This window comes from Manis javanica, chromosome 12, assembly GCF_040802235.1.
Source record: "Manis javanica isolate MJ-LG chromosome 12, MJ_LKY, whole genome shotgun sequence".
Lineage (NCBI taxonomy): Eukaryota > Metazoa > Chordata > Mammalia > Pholidota > Manidae > Manis > Manis javanica.
The window spans coordinates 73034532-73052876 of record NC_133167.1 but is presented as its reverse complement, the minus strand read 5'-3'; the positions used below and the strand labels follow the sequence as shown (position 1 = coordinate 73052876).

The 18345-nt window shown below is 40.5% G+C and overlaps 1 protein-coding gene across 11 annotated transcripts in view; it reads right to left on the bottom strand.

The window, feature by feature from the left end:
* Window positions 1-769: 769 nt before the first annotated feature.
* LOC140845109 (bifunctional 3'-5' exonuclease/ATP-dependent helicase WRN-like) overlaps window positions 770-18345 on the bottom strand; it is a 290063-nt gene continuing 272487 nt past the window's right edge. For 9 of the 11 annotated variants that reach the window (XR_012123811.1, XR_012123808.1, XR_012123812.1 and 6 more), the window contains 3 exons: window positions 11384-15172; window positions 10412-10595; window positions 770-4961 (listed from right to left, as the gene is read on the bottom strand). Coding sequence is in view for 1 of the 11 variants with exons in the window: in XM_073218863.1 (XP_073074964.1) it covers window positions 15135-15172 (38 nt within the window). In the remaining 10 variants the exon portion in view is untranslated. Of the gene's footprint in view, window positions 4962-10411; window positions 10596-11257; window positions 15173-18345 lie in introns of those variants that run through there. The other 2 variants (XR_012123804.1, XM_073218863.1) reach the window with 2 other exon arrangements.

Here is an 18345-nt window from a genome sequence, read left to right as displayed (position 1 = left end):
CCTGTCCTGGGAGCCCTGCGCTGGGGGACCTTAGTCCCATGGGTAGTTGATTCATGTTCAGGCTGAGGGGGCAGCGAGGATATAGTCAGTGGGAAAACCAGGAACCACCAGGACGAGGGAGGTTTGCAACTCCCCCGAGCACCTCCAGCCCCCTGGGGTACGAGCAAGGAGATGGACAAGGTGCCCCCAGGGAATGAGGATCCAGGCCCCCTGGAGTGGGACTGTCGGCCACTCTCGTGGGGAAGCCCTGGGAAGGCCCTGGCAGGTTGCCAGGTTTGGAATGGGTGAGTCCTGGGTGTAGACAACCTGTCCCAGGTCCAGGAGCTGATGAATCTATCCACCAGGTCCTGCACGCTCTCCAGAGTGGAGCTGTGCAAAGCCAGATCCTAGTAGCTGGGTAGGAGGCACCCAAGGCTTCCTGGACCTCCCCGCAGGGGGCAATGTGGACCCCAAACCCTGCCCCTGAGATCAGGCACACAGGGCCATCTGCATAGACGTCCAGTCCCTCGGGGAAGGAGAGGACACCCCCCGGGCTCAGGATCACCATGTGGGTGGAAGTACCTGGTCCCAATACTCACCTCCACATCCTGAATGATGAGACCAGAGCTGTAACACTCATCGTGCCAGGGGACCACCACCTCACAACATGCTACCACACAGGAACGGACCCCCTCCTCCCCAGCCTTCAGTCCCACCCATGACCCACACCCACCGCGCACACACAGCAGGGTCCAGCGGGAAGGTCAGCCCGAGATGGGTCACCCTTGTGGTCTGGCCCTGCTGTGGCCCGCTCTGGGCCACCGTGTGTTACCTCGGGCCTCCTCAGGCAACACAGACAGAGGCGTTGGAGGTGGTCTCTGAGCCAACGCCCACATCGAGCAGGAAGACTGTCCCTCTCCGCTTCCATGACTCTCACGCCCTCAGAAGGCTCCACACAACAAGACCACATGTTGCTCTGTCGAGCGTCTCTGGTCAAGTGAGCAGGACTGGGGTCTGTGACCAGAAACTGGGCGCCGGGTCACAATTCAGGTTCTACTGGGCGTGTCGTCAGTGACATCACTTCCTGAAGGGTCCATTTCTTGGGCCCCTCCCTGCATTCAGACACACTCCCAGGCCCCTCTGGGCTGCTGACTGCCCACCCTCCTGTCCCTTCCCATGCGTCACTACACACATCCCGCAAGAGCCCTCCCCTCCACTCTTAGCCATGTCACCAAAGTCCCAGCTCTGAGGAGACAAGAGCTAAGCTCAGGCATCTTTTTCTCACCAGTTCCCTGTCCTGCTGAGGCCATGGCACCTCCCAGGAGCTGCCCAACGTCCCAACCTGCACAGGCAGGGTCATGTTATACATTCCTCCCTAGGGACGTCCTCAGGGATATATGGATGACACCTCCAGCTTCTGGGGGCTGGTGTCATGTGTGTCTGATGCAGAGACTCAGAGATGGAAGAGTGCCAACCAGGCTTGGCACGGAGCATGGAAGAGCACGCAACTCAGGCCCAGGTTTGGGCCTTGTGATCTTGGGCAAGTCACACCCCCTCTAGGCCATTTTCAGGTGTGCAGCTTGAAGGAGCAGCAATGAGATTCGATCCAGGTGGTGTCATCTACTGGCATCCACCTTCCAAAGGTCCAGGCTGCTCTCAGACTAGGTGCTTTTCAGACCAGTCAGTGAATGGATCAGAGTAGCACACTAGAAATGAAGTCTATGCTGCCTCTGAAATCCGAGGTGGTCCACCAGGCTGCTGAACTCTTGTGTGTGTGTGAGGAGGGGTCAGATACAGTGCCTATTCTTCACCTTGGAAGGTAGAGCTTGGCGTGGCCACACGATAGACTTGTAGAAACTTCTCTAAGGCGAAAGGCCCCTGAATTTTTGTTGGGTTTATTTCCCGCCTCTGACATGTGTCTGTGCTATCAGTATGCCTACATGAGTTGTACTTCTCGATCACTGGGTCCAATCAGCATAATACCATCAATGGGATGGGCCAGTGTGACGTCTTCTGGAAGAAAAAGGAGATGAAGGTACCTTCTGACTAAACGACAACCTGAGTCTGGAGATTTGATATACCTCTGAGATAGTTTTCTCTCCTTTCCGGCTGAAAGCTCACTGCTCTGCTGGTCTTTACTCACAGGAAGAGAACAAAGAGCATTTTCCTGATGAGTAGTTACACACTGGGTGCTTGGGGATCAAGTGATGAAGCCCCATGTGCAGCAGTAACTGCAATTTGAGACACTGATTACATTGACAATCATGCCACTGTCATCTCCAAGATTCAAGCGTTTTCTGAATAGGCCAAATGAGTGACTTCAATAAGGGTATATGGAAATGACCACCCCTACATCTTTCAAATCCTTGGTGGTGACACCGGTTTCTGTAACCTCTCTTGGAAGGCATTAGTGCTTTCAATGTATACTTTAGAGGGAGTTCTAGAGGCTTGTACTTGACCTGCCACACAGCATGACTTCCTTGCCGGTACAGGTACAGCCCCCTGTGGCTACCAAGGAGGAAGCCGGGAGCTCTGTGTCCCTGACAGCTTAGCCCTGTGGGCTGTGACACTAGACACCGCGGGAACTTTCTCGGGTTGGGGGCATGCTGCTTCTGATACCAAACCAGGTCCTGTCCTTGAGGTCAAATCACAAAACACAATGACAAGGTTTTGGGGGAAGGAAAGAATAGTTTATTGACTTGCTAGCAAATGAGGGAGTGAAAGGCTCCTGCCTTAAAGAACCACCATCCTCCTGACACGAGCGGTCAGGGCTTTTCGAGGGGAAATGGTGGGAGAGAGGCTTGGGTGTAGACATGATTTAAAATGGCAGTGACAGTTAAAACCACTACTTCATTTAAAATGTGATAATCCACTTCTATTTTCCAAGACGTCTTTCAAAACAGGCATGTTTTAAGTGCACATTACATACATAGGCGTGTTCGTCACTCCACCCAGAAAATAAATGCCACATTTTTTGAAACTTGAAGCCCTTTTATTCTGTTACACATTTCCATATTTATTAGAAGCTTAGACATGGAAAAGTATTTCTTCATTGCAAAGAAAATCCATTACATTTTAGCAAACGTCCGGACTGAATGATGGAAATGCAGGTGACCTCGAAATACAAGGACATCTCAAGGGGACAGAAGCTCCTTAGTGCCAGCTGATGCTGGCCATGAGAAATACCCTCCCACAATCCCCAGATTTAATTCTATCATGTGAAATCTCCCAGTTTTTAAATACATCTCAATTTTCAGAAAGTATTGAATCAAATCATTTACTTCTTCTGGCTAGGTAGGCAAAGGCTGACAATTTGCATTTTCTGATTTGTAAAATCAAGTTATGCCCATTCCATTCAGTGAAGGCATGGCATTGACCCTGAAGCACAGGGTGGTTGAGTTATAGTAGAAGCAGCAGGTTCCAGGAGACATCCTGCTCTCCCAGCTTTTATTTTCCAGGAGCTGCAGCTCTTTGAGAAGGCTATGCCAAGGGGAAGGTGGGGGTATTAGGAGAGGCATGTGGCCTTTGATGATCAGAAGGGATTTCTAAACTCTCAAAGAGGAAGAGAGGTCTGGCATTCCATGAATAGTAAGGACCAGCAGCCTATGAACCCACGGCATCCTGGCAAAGTGGCCAGCATCTCACTGGGAGGGAGGATGGGTGCAGTAGACTTTGCATAGGGCTTTTTGTGAGGCTGGACATTAGGTTTATGGTTCCAACTCCAAAATACAGAACTTAGTACTTTAAGGGGCTCTGTATGCATAGAAAACAGAACCCTGTGATTCTCAGGTGAACTGAACACTGGCAAAGATCTTATACAGTCTGCACAACAGTTCTAGGCCTTTTCATGACCCATTGCAGGAAAGCATTTTCCACGACCTTTCATGAGTCAGCCCTTCATATCCAAAAGGAGTCCTGGGCACACAGTTTCACAGAAGTAAAAACAGATATGGATTTGATTTCATTTAATGAACACAAAGAAATGCACCCGCATTTGCAGAATAAATTTTATACAAATTCTAATGCATGCATAAAGTAAAATTGAGTTTCTGAGCACTGAGGTTTGGGCATCCAGCAGATCTATATTTAAATCCAAATTAAATCCAAATGATTACATGTACCTTCATCTCTCTGAGCTTCATTTATAAAAGATGGATGAAAATGGTACCTACCTCATAAATAGTATTGAGAATTAAATGAGATAACATATTAACACACTTAGTGTGGTGTCTGGAACACAGTGATTATTAAATAAATACCAGATGGATGAAAATGGTACCTACCTCATCAATAATATTGAGAATTAAATGAGATAACATATTAACACACTTAATGTGGTGTCTGGAACACAGTGATTATTAAATAAATACCAATCATAATTAGGATTCCAGATACCTTCGCAGATATCTTTGCAACAGAGCCAGGCGAGCCTCTGGTCTGGGGCAAGGTAGGCATTTGAGCAGGCCTTGAACGGAGCAGGATGTAGACAGAGGAGGTAGGAAGAGAGATGCGCTTCAAAGGAACCATGGGTTGTTTTGCTGGGGCTGCTGAGCGCTCTGGCTCTCACATGGCGCTGAGGACACCCACACCCCGAACTATGGTTCATAAGACACTTGGAGCCCTAATTTGTATTCTAGTCATATAATTTAAGACTGGGAAGACCACAAATGTTTTAGGGCATGAGCTGAACGCCTATAGTGGGTACCTGGGAAGGATGGGGGCCGTTTAAGCAGCAGAAAACTGGAATTTAGGAAAGGGAACTGCAAGGGAATCTAAGAGTGTAGTCTTTGAATAGTGGTGAATTTTTACCAGTTGTTTTATAAGGAAGATGCTTTCCTCTTGAAAATTCTGAAACATGTTTGCTGTACTTGGTAATGCTGGAGTCACTGGCTAGCTTTGCTGATAAACCTCCTGGAAGCTCTAACTCAATAACATTCATGATTCAGTCCTTCATACTCCAGAAGAGTCCCATGCGCACAAACCTAGAGAAGTGAAAAACAGGTAGCAGTGTAGCTGGGCAGCAGGACTGGGAACTGAGGTACAGTATTTATGACAACAATTCCTGGCAAACCATAATAAATCCATGTAGTTTTCTCCCCCGGACCCCAGTCTCGCCACCTTCCTTTTATGACAACAATTCCTGGCAAACCATAATAAATCCATGTAGTTTTCTCCCCCGGACCCCAGTCTCGCCACCTTCCTTTTCTGTGCTAGCAACTCATGCTCTGCAACAATGTTAATAAATTAATATTTCGGTGCTAATGACTTGAGGAAATTACATAACATACTGTGCTCTGATTTCTCTATCTTTACAGAAAAGATAAAAGATATGGCATGACATAGGTCTTTATGAGGATTAAATGTAAAAATGCATACAAATGCCTAGTATAAAGTTGGCTTATAATAGTAGACCAATTTTATTCTGTTAGCATTCTATTTTACTCCAAAAGTGTCTGATTATTTTTTTCTAGGACCAAGACTGAAGCATTTCCTTTGGAAAGCTCTGCTCATTCCAAAGATAATGTTTTCTTCAGCTACACGTAATCTGACTGGCCGTAGGACTACTATTCATGCAACAGCCTGTGCTTCGTTTATTTGTGCATTTTCCAGTCCAGATTTTAGGACAGTGTGATGACCATTTCTGGATCCCTTTGAGTTTGCATTTATTAAATTTCTAGAAAGGGGCAGATGCAGGGTTTAAGACTTGGTTGCTGCATTATACAAAGTTATCAAAAAGTAATCTTAATCTCTCACAGTGTTTCTGTTCTGTTTGGTAGCAAGAATGGGATTTCAAATCATGTTGGCAAGGATGTGGAAATCACATGAAAATTTGATATCCCCAAATGTGCGCATTTTCCTTAATAATACTCAACTTAATCCTCAGCGATCCATTTATTCATTCATTCATTCATTCCCTCTGTGTTTATTTTCTAAGAAATATTTATTCAGCATCTACTCTGTGCTATGCAGGGGCTAGGCAGGGGTGCAGGTGTGCAAGGTAAATATGGTCAGCTGCACCCTGTACTTTCAGAGCACCTAGTCTAGCAAGGAAGACAGGGACAAAAATACAGATTCTTATAAATGTTATGGAGGGAAAATACTTGATTCATTTTCTGGCTAAAAGGAAGGCATATCAGGCAAGTTTCCTAAAGAAAGTGGTATTTAATTTGAGACTAGCATGACACACTGGAGCTCGACAAGGAAGAGGGGATTGAGTGTTCCCTGCAGCTCACTTATTGAGGTGTGGATGAAAAAAGATTTATTTTTGTTGGTGTTAAATGTTTTAATATGCTACATGATTCCTGACTTATTTCCTCTTCTCTTTCCTCCATTTCTTCATGTGGCCTGGCAGTTTTGGGATCCTATGTGGCAGTAACTGTCCCAGTTAGTGCCCTCTCCCCATACTCACCCCCTTTGCAATGTGCTTTTTGTAGCTCGTTATCAAGAGAAAGGCCTATTTCCTGCCCCTTGAACCTAGGTTGGCTTTGTGTCTTGCACTGACCAATAGAATGAGATGCAAGTGACTTTGGGCCAATTCTGAGCCCCAGACTCAAGAGGCCGTGAGGGCTGGCTCTTTTCCAACCCTTGGGAGGCTGTGCATCATGTAAACTAACTTGAGCTAGCCAGTTGGCGAATGAGATGTGGAAGAAAGCCAACAGCCCTCAGCCAGCCAACCCCCAAACATATAAGAAAGCTAGTTAGCCCACAGCTGACTACAGATAGACGAGTGAGCTCAGCCCAAGACCAGAAGCACCACCAGCTGATCAATAGATTCGTGAACAAAACTAAAATGAGCGTCATTTTAAGTCACTGAGTTGGGGTGTCGTGTGAAATAAGTAACTGAGAAGTACCCTGGTCTGTTTGAATTTTGCTGGCTTTCCCTCAAATAGAAATGCCTTGTTATTATGACCTTATGAGTAGAGCATGCTCAGTCAGAAACGAACAGTCAAAACAAAACCGGAACATCCACCCTCCCATCTTTTGCCTCACCATCTCACTTTTCAAAGCATCGCTTCAACTGTCATGGTTGCGTCATTTAGGGCCTGTGTATTGCTAAGCACCTCGAGGTCTCTTATATTTATTTTTACTATGCAACAGGAGCAAGAAGTCACTCTGGAAGAGTTCAGGCCTCTACTGTAGTTGGGGCTTCGCTGTAGAAGACTGACTAACTTCCTGCTCGGCTCCACATCAGCCCCAGGCAGCTGGGGGCTTCAGTGTCTGTGACCCTCCAGGCTGTCATTCTGTACCGTCAGCTCAGGCAGCAGAAGAGTTTTCCACATCTGCTCTCCTTCCCAGTCATAATTGGGTGCTTGCTTATTTCCTCAGGGAACACTGGCCAGATCCCAGATGCTAGGTTCTGCTTAGCATTTTGCACACTAGAGTTTGACTCTCCCTTTCTGAATTCTAGTAGTGAACACATAACTTGCATAGAGTGATGCAAGCCATATCCCCAGTAGCCCCACTTTTATGTCTCTGTGGAAAACTAACTTGTGCCTGCTAGAATTTGCATTCATCAGAGAAATAGTTTTTTTTTGTATTCCTCCTGATACTGGTGATACAGCTTTGAGAAACAACCAGAAAAGGAGAACTTGGAATGAGTTAACCATTTTAAATAACCAAAGTGTATCTTTATAGGGTTTGAATGTAAATAAATAGGGTATAAAATGTGGAAGGCTAATTTAAAAAATGATAGTAGGCCATGACTGTCACGTTCCAAGGCAAAAAACTGGACTATGGAAGCAGAATTTGCAAAAAGGAAGTGATCAAAATGAATTTCTCAGTCCTTAACTGAACTCTCATCTCTAGTCTCAGAAAATGGTTACAAGCTAAGAGGTTAGACACCAGGTATTAGACTTTGTGATAGAGTTTGTACATGTGTGTGTGTGTACATGTTTGTTTGATGAACCTCCATCTATGACAGAGGAGGGATGAGAAGTGAGAAGCGTCTCCCCCAGTGGAAAATAGAGTGAGAGACGTTAGTAGGACCTGGAAATCTTATTATTTTAATCATCGGAGGCATATAGTAAAAAAACGTATCAGCAGTTAAGTAAATGACCTATGACCACAGAGCAGAAAGTTGCTTGGCAAGTTACTCCAGCCACTGATGATGGGTTAAAGAAGTGGGCCAAGTGTGCCTCCTATGGGCCCAATTAGGCCATGGAGAGCAACCCTGGAGGCGGCTACGTCATGTGACTGTCCAGAGTGACAAAGACTCATGGTGCAAGGTCAGGGTGCACTACGGGATGCCCAGTAGACAAACAGTAAGGAGATCTGCAGGTGGAGATCACGGGAGGCCTTCAGGGTCACGTGAAAGCAGCCCCAGAGTGAGAGGTGTTCACCTCTCTTTCTGTCTCTGCTAAATACCTGCTATAGCCAGAGAGCGAGATGCGAGTACATGCTAGTGCCAGTCAAGACCTTTCCCATTCCCTCTCCCCTGCCCTTCATCCTACCTCTGCCCCGTGGGGGCAAACACAGGAGGGACCTAACGGGCAGCCATCTCCTCTGTGTGCTAATTAGTAGGGCTAAATAGGCCAGGAGAGAAGTCTTTTCTTGAAATAAAGTTCCAATTGCAGTTAATGCAAGGAGCCAGGCATTTAAATTACTTCCAAAAGACATTCTGGGACTTCAAGAAACTGAAGGATTTTTAATTATCAAAATGCAAAGGAAAAGCTCTGGGGCATGGCATAGGGTTCATCCAAAGGGCAAGAAAGAACTGCCCACCCCACCACCAGGTAGTTGAAACTGTTTGTGGGGAGCAAAGAATGACTGTTTTCTGGTTGTTTCTAAGGTGTTCCATGTTCAGACTGTGTAAGGTCTTCCATGTTCAAATTAACAGCTAAATGAACAAGTTTAAGGAAAATAGGACCTTATATAATTACAATATTTGCTGTAATATTATTGCAAATTATATTTACCCTGAATTATGAAATTTAAGTTTATCCCCTTTGTGGATCATCTTTGAGCCATTGAAAATTATGTGACCAAATTGAAGCTCATGAGAAATCAAATATATTACATAGACTTTTGATAAATAGCAGATTCTAGTGGATTTCATGTTCCTGATCCATACTGCTGCATTTTCCCCATGATTTCATTAGGTTGGGGTTCCCTATTCCCACCTCCATGATCATGAATTCATTCATTTATTCAGCCATTCATTTATCCACTTCTTTTATTTTTTTCAATATAAAGTACTAAACATTGAGCACGTGTCAATGGGGGTGGCAGCTACTAATCACAAAGGTTAAAAATGTATTTACAATCTGTGACAAAAGCTCTGAACTAAGAAAAGTGACACCATACTATAGTCCCTGTGGACTCTGTTACATGACTTCCTGACAGCATGGGAACTGAGATGCCACGTGAATTAGGAGAAAGAGCGATTAAAGGAGAGGAGCAGGAGGTGCAGTGACCCTGTGACGCTAGGATGTGTGTGGAAGAGGGGCTGGGAAGAGGAGAGCAGGGTAGCATGGCTAGTGGGGAATGCTAGTGCCTGGCAAGGGCTGGCCGAGCTGGCCACATTGGTGATGCAGATCTGACCTAAAAAATGACAGGAAACCATTTATGGATTTTAAACTCAGGGTTTGTGTGAAGTGATTTACAAAGTCAAGTAATGTATTGTCATCTTAAACCAAGGGAAGCAGAATTACAAAGATAAATATGTGGCCCCAAATAACCCACCTCATAAATCCAACGTAGAAATGTTTTCTCTGTTCTCCATCCCATGAAATGTCTGTTTCTGTAACTAATGGAGATATACTTATAACTGATCGTTTTGATATAGCTAAAAATTAATTCTAGGGAATCTGAGTGCTCATTTGTCTTTTCCCCTAAAAAATAGCACTGATGGTGTCTGCCTTCAAGGAGCTTCTGTACCTCTGATGGGGATGGTTTTTTACACCAAGAAGGCATTTTTGCCCCCTGATTCAGTAAGACAGAACACTAGACTGTGTTTCCGTAGTACATGGGACTTTTTTTGAAACCGCTTATTTTTTTCTTCCTATTTTGTTTTTCCTAGCAAGATTGTTAAAGTTACAGGAGCAGTTGAGAATCAAGGGATTTGGTGACATTAACTGATATATATGTGTGTTTAAAGCCATGTATGGGTTTTAAGTTTGGGTCTTATTTGGTTTAGTTTGCAAAGTCTGATAACTTATTTCATATGCTATATATAACTATATGTGTGACACATGTACACTCACACACACACACACAGTCCCTTAAACTTAATTTCTTCTAAACATGGGCATAGCACCTGAGATTATATCCTATACTACACCATAAAACTGTTGGAAAGAATACAACTGGTTAGTAATTTCATTCTTGTTGAAGAAATTCTAAATATCCAACTACTCTCTGAGTCTCTTGGGGAAAAATTATTAACCAGGAATAAGCAGTTCTGAAATGTAGAAGGTGACTTCATCTTACTTACCCCTCAGTAGATTAATCCTGGTTAAGAACCATGATCAGAATGCGCAGGCTCAAAATCTGACAGTAGTGTCAGCTCCTTGTGTCTTTCACGGCAGGGAACCTGGCCCCACCATGTGCCCTCTGTGCCAGGAGTCCTCCCTGACATTGGTCCTAGTTGGCAGCTGTTGGCTTTCTTTGGAAAGGCCCTGCAGGTACGATGCACCAACAGTATTCACAAAGAATGCCTGTCTCGGTGAAAAGCCATAAAAGACATTATAAAGAAGAACGATCAGACTTCATGCTGGATATTTACAGGGACACGTTCTGGAATCTTTGTAAACCGACGAGGATCTATGTCAAATAATATTTGCACTGCCATCTACTGTCCCAGACAGGCACTGCAATTTCCTCTTTTTTTAAACATTAAAATCAACAGAAGTCTTCTGTATTTTGGAAACTTGGGAGGAAATTTTTTTTTTAAGAGAAATGTGTAAATACCTCATCTTACGCTGGCTTCATTCTTTAAAATATGGTTTAAAACAATTCATTCAATAAGCACTTCGTGAATCCTTGCCAGGGATCAATTAATTATGTTACTCAGGAGAAATACAGTGTGGAATGAGATAGACAGGAAGCTTGTCCTCACCGAGCATACAGGTTAGTATAGGAGGAAAGGGAAGGAAGGGGGAAGGAATAAGTACACCAGAGAGAGTGGAGTGGCATGATTAAGCTCCTAGAATGAAAGAAGAGGTGTGGAACTTTCAGAGAACTCAATGCGCTATGGTGGGGGCAAGACTGGAGATGACCTGATTATGTCAGCTGAGCCATGTGTCCCACTGTGAGGAAGCAGTTTAGATTCTATGATATTATAAGAAGAGGAGATGAAAGATCAGATTCACCTTTTAATAGTAAAACCAACTAACATTTCTTGAGCTCTTATTACATGCACATCACTGAGGTGAAATCTACATTTATTATCTTATTTTATTCTTACAATAATTTTATGAGTGAGGTCAAAGGGTTAGAATGATGGACTGGATGGACCTGAGTCACATGGCCACTTCTGCAGCTGGAGTTCAGGCAGCCCCTGCATCAGAACCATAAAAACTGAGATTATTGATGATATTATCTCAAAAGAAAATTCAAACTACTCTGTCAGAAAAAAAAAAAGAGTCAATGGATTCTGGACAGGTGAAAATGACAGATGACCATTATCCCCCGGCCCAATAAATTTAATTTTTTAAAATATAGTTTTGCTGTGTTTAACCATTTATTACCAAAACTTTTGCCAGCAATTTCATAAAATTGTAGCAAATAGCAAACTTGAGTTGTGCATAATCCTACCAACATTGTTACAGAAAATGCACACAAAGCAGGCCAGAAAGGAGTTTTAAAAGTAGTGTGACCTTTTTCAACTAGTTCATGATCAATCAAAAATATTTTTGAATTCATGGCAATTATCCCAACAGATTTCATTTGTGAATATTAAAAAATCAATGAATGAATCCTGGCGTTTGCTTCTAATTATAAGTGTTGAAAAAATGGCCTTAGAATGTGGATGTCTTCTCTCAGGTCTCATGGACAGGCAATAGCTTTTCTTGAACATCGCTATGGAGATTTTTCTAGGGCAGCAATTTAAAATTGGTGGTTCCCAAATTTCCTGGCGTTTCAAAGTTTTTCCCACATTTCGTGGTATTTTCTTTGGTTTCAAGTTTTGTGTTTTAAATCACACTGGCAAATCGTGGCAACATAGTCTGGCAAACATAGTCTGAAAGAACTAATATATACAAATTCTTAGATCAGAAATATGCTGTGAAACAGCTAGTTAAAAATGGACAATTTTACTGGGAACATCAATCCACCATTATCAAAATCTAGAAAACGTTTTCAAATGTCATTCAAGAAGATCCAGGCAAATCTATTACTTTAACATGTTTGCAAACACCAGTATTAAACCACTCATCCACATGGAAAGATTTTTCTCTCCAAAGGGTGGGACTGCCAATATTTTTAAAAGTTATTTCTATTTTTAAACATACCCCAAGTGAAGTTGTGTCAGTTAGTGATGTTATAACTGTTATCACTTAGGCACTTAAAAACAAAATAATTTCTATGGCTGATATCAGGTAAGATTTTCAGATAACAATGGCTTAGACTCTACAATTTTAAATTCACCATCATGGAGATTGCAGGGTTTTTGTTTCGCCCAAAATGAAAACAATTAATTGAAATATAAGCAACCATATTTTATTAAGCCCATGGCATTTTTGTATGTAAAATGGTTCAGTACCAACATCCCAGGTGACAGCACATGAGCAACATGCAGATACATACCAAGGTTCTTGGCTGTTCACTCTAGTAATAAATGTTTGCTTCAGGTGACAGTATGAAACCACAGTAAGTTTGTATATTAACAATATTTTAATTTAAATATATATAAAACCTTTTGCAAAATCTGAGTGCCCATTACTATTGTTGGTCTAAAGTCATAGAGTTTATTTTGCATTTAACTTTATTTCTGTATCTTGTGTAGAAGGAGGAGTGAAAGAGAAACCAGGCCTGCTTTTAAAAACATTGTATTGTTGAAAATATCAAATACATACAAAAGTAAAGAAAAAAGTGTTATGATCTTTTAGGGACTCCATCAACCAAGTCCAAAAGTTTTCAAGTCATAGCTACCTACCCCTGCACTAGGATGTTTTAAAGCAAACTATACATTATATAACTGCATCCATAAGTTTTAAACATATATCTGTATATATATATATGTATGTATATGTATATATGTAAATATAAACTACAATGCTATTATTACATCTGAAATTTAATAGTAATTTCTTAATATCATTAAATACATAGTCTCAACTTAAATTTTCTTGATAATGTTACAGATGCTTTCTGTGGTTCATTGTTTGATTTAGGATCTAAATAAAGTTCACCCATTACATTTCTTTGAATTCCCTCTTAAATACATTTTATTCTGTAGTTTATCCCCTTGATTTTTTTTCAGTTTATTTGCTGAAAATACTAATTTTTCCTAAAAATCTTACCTGGAGTTTGCTTTTCTGCATTCATGTAGTGTCATTTAACATTCTTTTTGCCATTTCTATGTTTTATAACCTGACACTTAAATGATAAAGTATTGATAAGACTCAGATTCAATTGTTCTTAACTAAGATTTTTATGGAATATTCACTGCTGCTAGTTTGAACATGGTTTCTTCAACATTTCATTGGATAGAATTTAAACATGAATTTTTAAGAAAAAACATATCACATATTCATATTGATATTTCCAGTTCAAATTTAGGATAGCGGAGTTTGTAACTTAGTATCTTTGACTTTATATTTGTATCCAATGATGCTAAAAAGCTAGGTTTCTTATGACTTTAGCATATTTATCTCCATTATCTGAACCAAAAAGAGTTAAAGATTTTTCAGTAGCTCTTTTATCCTTAGTATATATCACTCTAAATCTGTACAATCCAAGCATTGCCTTTCAAGGCATCCTGAAAGAATTCCTCTGTGTGATTATGCCACCAGCGTGGTATGTAGTAGGTTCATTTGTTTCATTTCATTTTGAGGTTTTAGGGAATGTTTTTGCTTTTACATAAATATGTAAAATGTTGACAATTTTCCTGTTACGGGTTGAATTTTGTCCCCTCCAAAAGAAGAACTAACCCCTAGTGCCTTAGAATGTGACCTTACTTGGAAACAGAGTTGTTGCAGACGTAATTAGTTAAGTAGGATGATGTTATACTGGGGCAGGATGGGCCCTTAATCCAAAAGGACTCCTGTCCTTAGAAGGAGAGGAGAGAGACACACAGGGAAATGATGGCCAGGTGACATCAGAGGCTGAAATTGCTGGTGAGCACCAGAAGCTAGAAGAGGCAGAGGATTCTCCCCTAGTTTTCAGAGAAGTCTGGTTTCTATCGCTATGCCCTTCTTCCTTTCATCTTCCTCTACTTAAAAGTTACTATTCTAAAAATACCTTTAAGTTTATTCTTGATTTTTACTATGGAAGGTAATACTTTTATACCTCTTCCTCTATTGGATAAATGGTCATACACTATATATAATTTCTCCCTCTTCCTTTTTGTTAACAACATATCCTTGAGATCATTTCACACAGTCTATTAATATATGGCTTCAGTTTTCTTTACACACAGTACTCCATTGTCTGTATGTACCACAGTTTCAGTCAGCTATGGATGGGCATTAGGGTTGTTTCCAGTTTTTGTTATTACAAATAGTGCTGCAAGAAAACCTCGTGTATATATTGATTTTTGTTTTTTGTTTGTGCCAACACATATTTTTAGCCCAGGACATACTGGGGTAACATCTGAGATGGCAGATTGCTGTGGCATGTGAGAAATAAATACATAATTTTTCTAGGTTGCTAAATTGCCTCCAAAGAATAACAACATTTTTCATTCCCCCAAAAATGTGTGAGAGAGACTATTTCCTACAGTCATTCCACCAGCATATGTGGTCAAAATTTTATCCTTGACTCAATTTGTTTGAGAAAAAATGGCCTCACTGTATAGTTTTAATTTATAAACTTATAAGTGTAAGCAATATTAGGCATCTTTTTATATCTTTAATCACTCCTGCAACTTTGACTTCATGAAAGCTACACTTATTAGAAATACATGCACTTACCTTACTACCCTGATGGACAGTGACTGCATTGGGGTATGGGTGGGGACTTGATAATATGGTTAATGTAGTAACCACGTCATTTTTTCATGTGAAACCTTCATAAGAGTGTATATCAATAATACCTTAATAAAAAATAAAAAAGAAATACATGCAATTAGAAAATGGGAATTTCAAAAAAATGTAAATTTAATATTGTATTATAGTGATTTAAGTAATTTTCACAAATTACTTACTTATTTTTTTGGTTTGGGAAAAGAGCTGGTTCTACCTACTGTGCGTTATTACATTGGGCTTATGGAAATAACTTTCTACTTGATAAAGTACAAGCATGACTTTATTTTCCTCTGATTCTTTTTGTATTTGTTGTAAGCCTACAAACTTGTAACTACAATGCAGAAAACAGGTTAAAACAACATAAGATGACCTTACCAGAGATGTTTAAAGCAGCCAGCCCCATTTGTGCTTAGTAAATAAAAATTAATTTATGGAAACCTTAATAAAAATGTAGAAAATCAATTTTAAAAAGATGACTTTTTCACAATAATCATGAAATGATTGTTTTCCTGAAAATGGATGCAATCAGTAACAAATGAATCACAGATGTGCTGTAAAAGAAGATACTACAATTTTAAAATTTATCTTTGCTTATAAAATAGAATTTGTGTCAAGGTTTGTGTTTCACTGTCTAAATATCCATGGAGAATGACTAGCCAGCAGACGTCAGTGTACTAAAGTTCATGTAACTTATATACTTCATAAACTTGAAATATCTAAATTAGTATGCATTCTTTAAGAAGCTTCATTAAAGTTTTAAATTAATTTTCTTTTTGCTTACTTCCTTCAAACTTTTGGCTTTTATGAAATTGGTGTTAAAGTCAGTGTTTTAAGAATGCCCAGAAAGTTTAAAATAAGATATTATTTTCCTTAACACAAAGTAGAACTCATTAAAATTATCCCAGAGGACATACCCTTAAAATAATCTATCAAAACATCTAAATAATTAAAAACATAACTAGGTAGTTTAATTCTAAGTGTATGTGGAGCATACAGGCAAATTATTTATTGCCTTTCTCTTCCCCACTCCTCAACTATATGAGCTGGTTTTAGGGAAAAGTTTTGAGACAACCATATTCCTTTCCGTAAGTGCTGGGGTGGGTCTTCACTGCATGATTTTAGCCCACATAATGTCGGATGATCTTATCTGGCATCCCTCTGCTTCTCCCACTCTTTCTGGTTCTCTTCTCCAACCTGCAAATGTAAAATCCTGCTCCTGAAATTATCACCAAGGTGTTAAAATCATAAGGGGTGAAGCATTAGGCATCATTTTACATTGTTAAAAGGACAGAGAAGTGAAAAATAATCCCTTAATGTTTTTTAATTACTTGGGTTTTTTTTTTCATTTAGGGAATAAAAATCTCACTTATTATATATTATACGTAATCTGATTTCACTTATATTTGGAGTCTAAGAAAACAAACAGAGATAGACCCACAAATATGGCCAACAGATTACTGGTTACCATAGGGAAATGTGTGACATAGATGAAGGGGAGAAAGAGGTACAAACTGCGAATTGTAAAGTCAGTCAGTCATAGGAATGCAAGTACGACACAGAGAATATAACCAGTAATATTGTAGTATCTTGGTAGGGTAATAGAGTAATTACACTTACTGTGGCAAGCATCTAGTAATGTATATAATTATCAAGTCACTATGTTGCATATCTGAAACAATATGATATTGTATGTCATCTTTATTCCAGTACAAATATTATAAATACTCAAATAAACCCAAGCCACCTGCTTTAAACTGTAGTATTAGTTCACCATAGGTTAAATAAAAGAAACATAGTCTGCTATTCCATATTGAATGTCTAACCAATTCATTGTAGCCCAAATTCTATTGATAATGGGAACATTTTTAGCAGTTGATTTTGACAGACTTGATAATGTAAAAGTTTTTTCTAAAATACACATTACAAAATGTTTAAATGGGTTAAAGAGGAAAGGTATGCAAAAATAAGGGTTCTATCTTACCCAAATATTCCTAAAAAATTATTCTTCTGGAAGCCAAAAAAGCTGTAGAGACCCCCAAGGCATATTCAGCATGGAGTTAATGAAACTGAAGAAGTGTCCATGTGGTCATACATTTCTGTAAGAATTTTTCACAGTTTTTTTGTGTGTGTGCAATTAGTTAGAACCTTATGTTAAGGGGATGAAGTTGTCATGCCTGCTAAAGGGAAAGAAGTCATGTGATTACATTTGATTTGGATTAGGCGGAATATTGTGTGTTTGTTCCTTTCATATATTAGTGGAGTTAATGCTGGCAGTCCACAAACAGAAAAGGCTTCTGGGAAAATCCCTACAGCATCTGTGCTAGCTCATCTGGGGACATGAAGGTGAGAGCCACACATCATCTTACAACACGAGTATGTCCTATGGTACCCAGCCCTGGAAGTATGTGAGTGATGGAGAAGAAGCAAGGTTGGTCGGGAATGAGTGAGTCAGAGCCGCTACATTAAAGGTACAAGTCTCTTCCTCCTTCTCCACTGGAAAACAATAATGTGAAATCATTGGCATATTAAGAAACTAGTTCATCTTGTATCTGATTCTGTACTTGTGATTTTAGATTCTTTATCTTAAAGAAGTTTCCCCAAAAGTGGATAATCTTCTAAACCCACAAAACCTGGATCTATCCCTCAACAGAGTGCATGAACTTTCCCTTTTAGGGAACTACATGGCCAGCTGACACGGGAGAGGATGTGTGAGTCAGAGAACAAATCCACTGTTTCCTGACACCACATATTAGAGTACTGCTAGAGTCTGGACACATCACCACCTTCCCACAGACCTCTTGGTGTTGCTAAGGCATTTCATTAGCAGAATTCCCTCTTTCCAGGTGGTAGATTTCTAACCTGTGCAGGATCTCTGTCGCAGTGGAAATTTGCTGTGGGCAAACAATACGTTCTCATTCAAACGTGAGAGAATGATAACTTGGGGAATTTTCCAGAACGTACTGAACTACTAAGAACTAAAATCTATTCACAATATACTAGTGAAGTGCTTTCCTGTCTTTAGATCAGTCTTTTGGGATAATGCTGCCTTTTCTTTGCTAGAAGGCAAAGTTCTGACATAACTAAGAATATGCTCTTTCTTAAGCTAGAAAGCCCTCTGAATCCTGAGGTCAGAACTCTGGTACCTAAACAGATGGTCTGCCATTTTCCTTATTCATTTCAAAATGTTAACATCTCAGGAGAGCAAATATAGTAGCTGGTCTTGGTTGAAGAATTAAAGGAG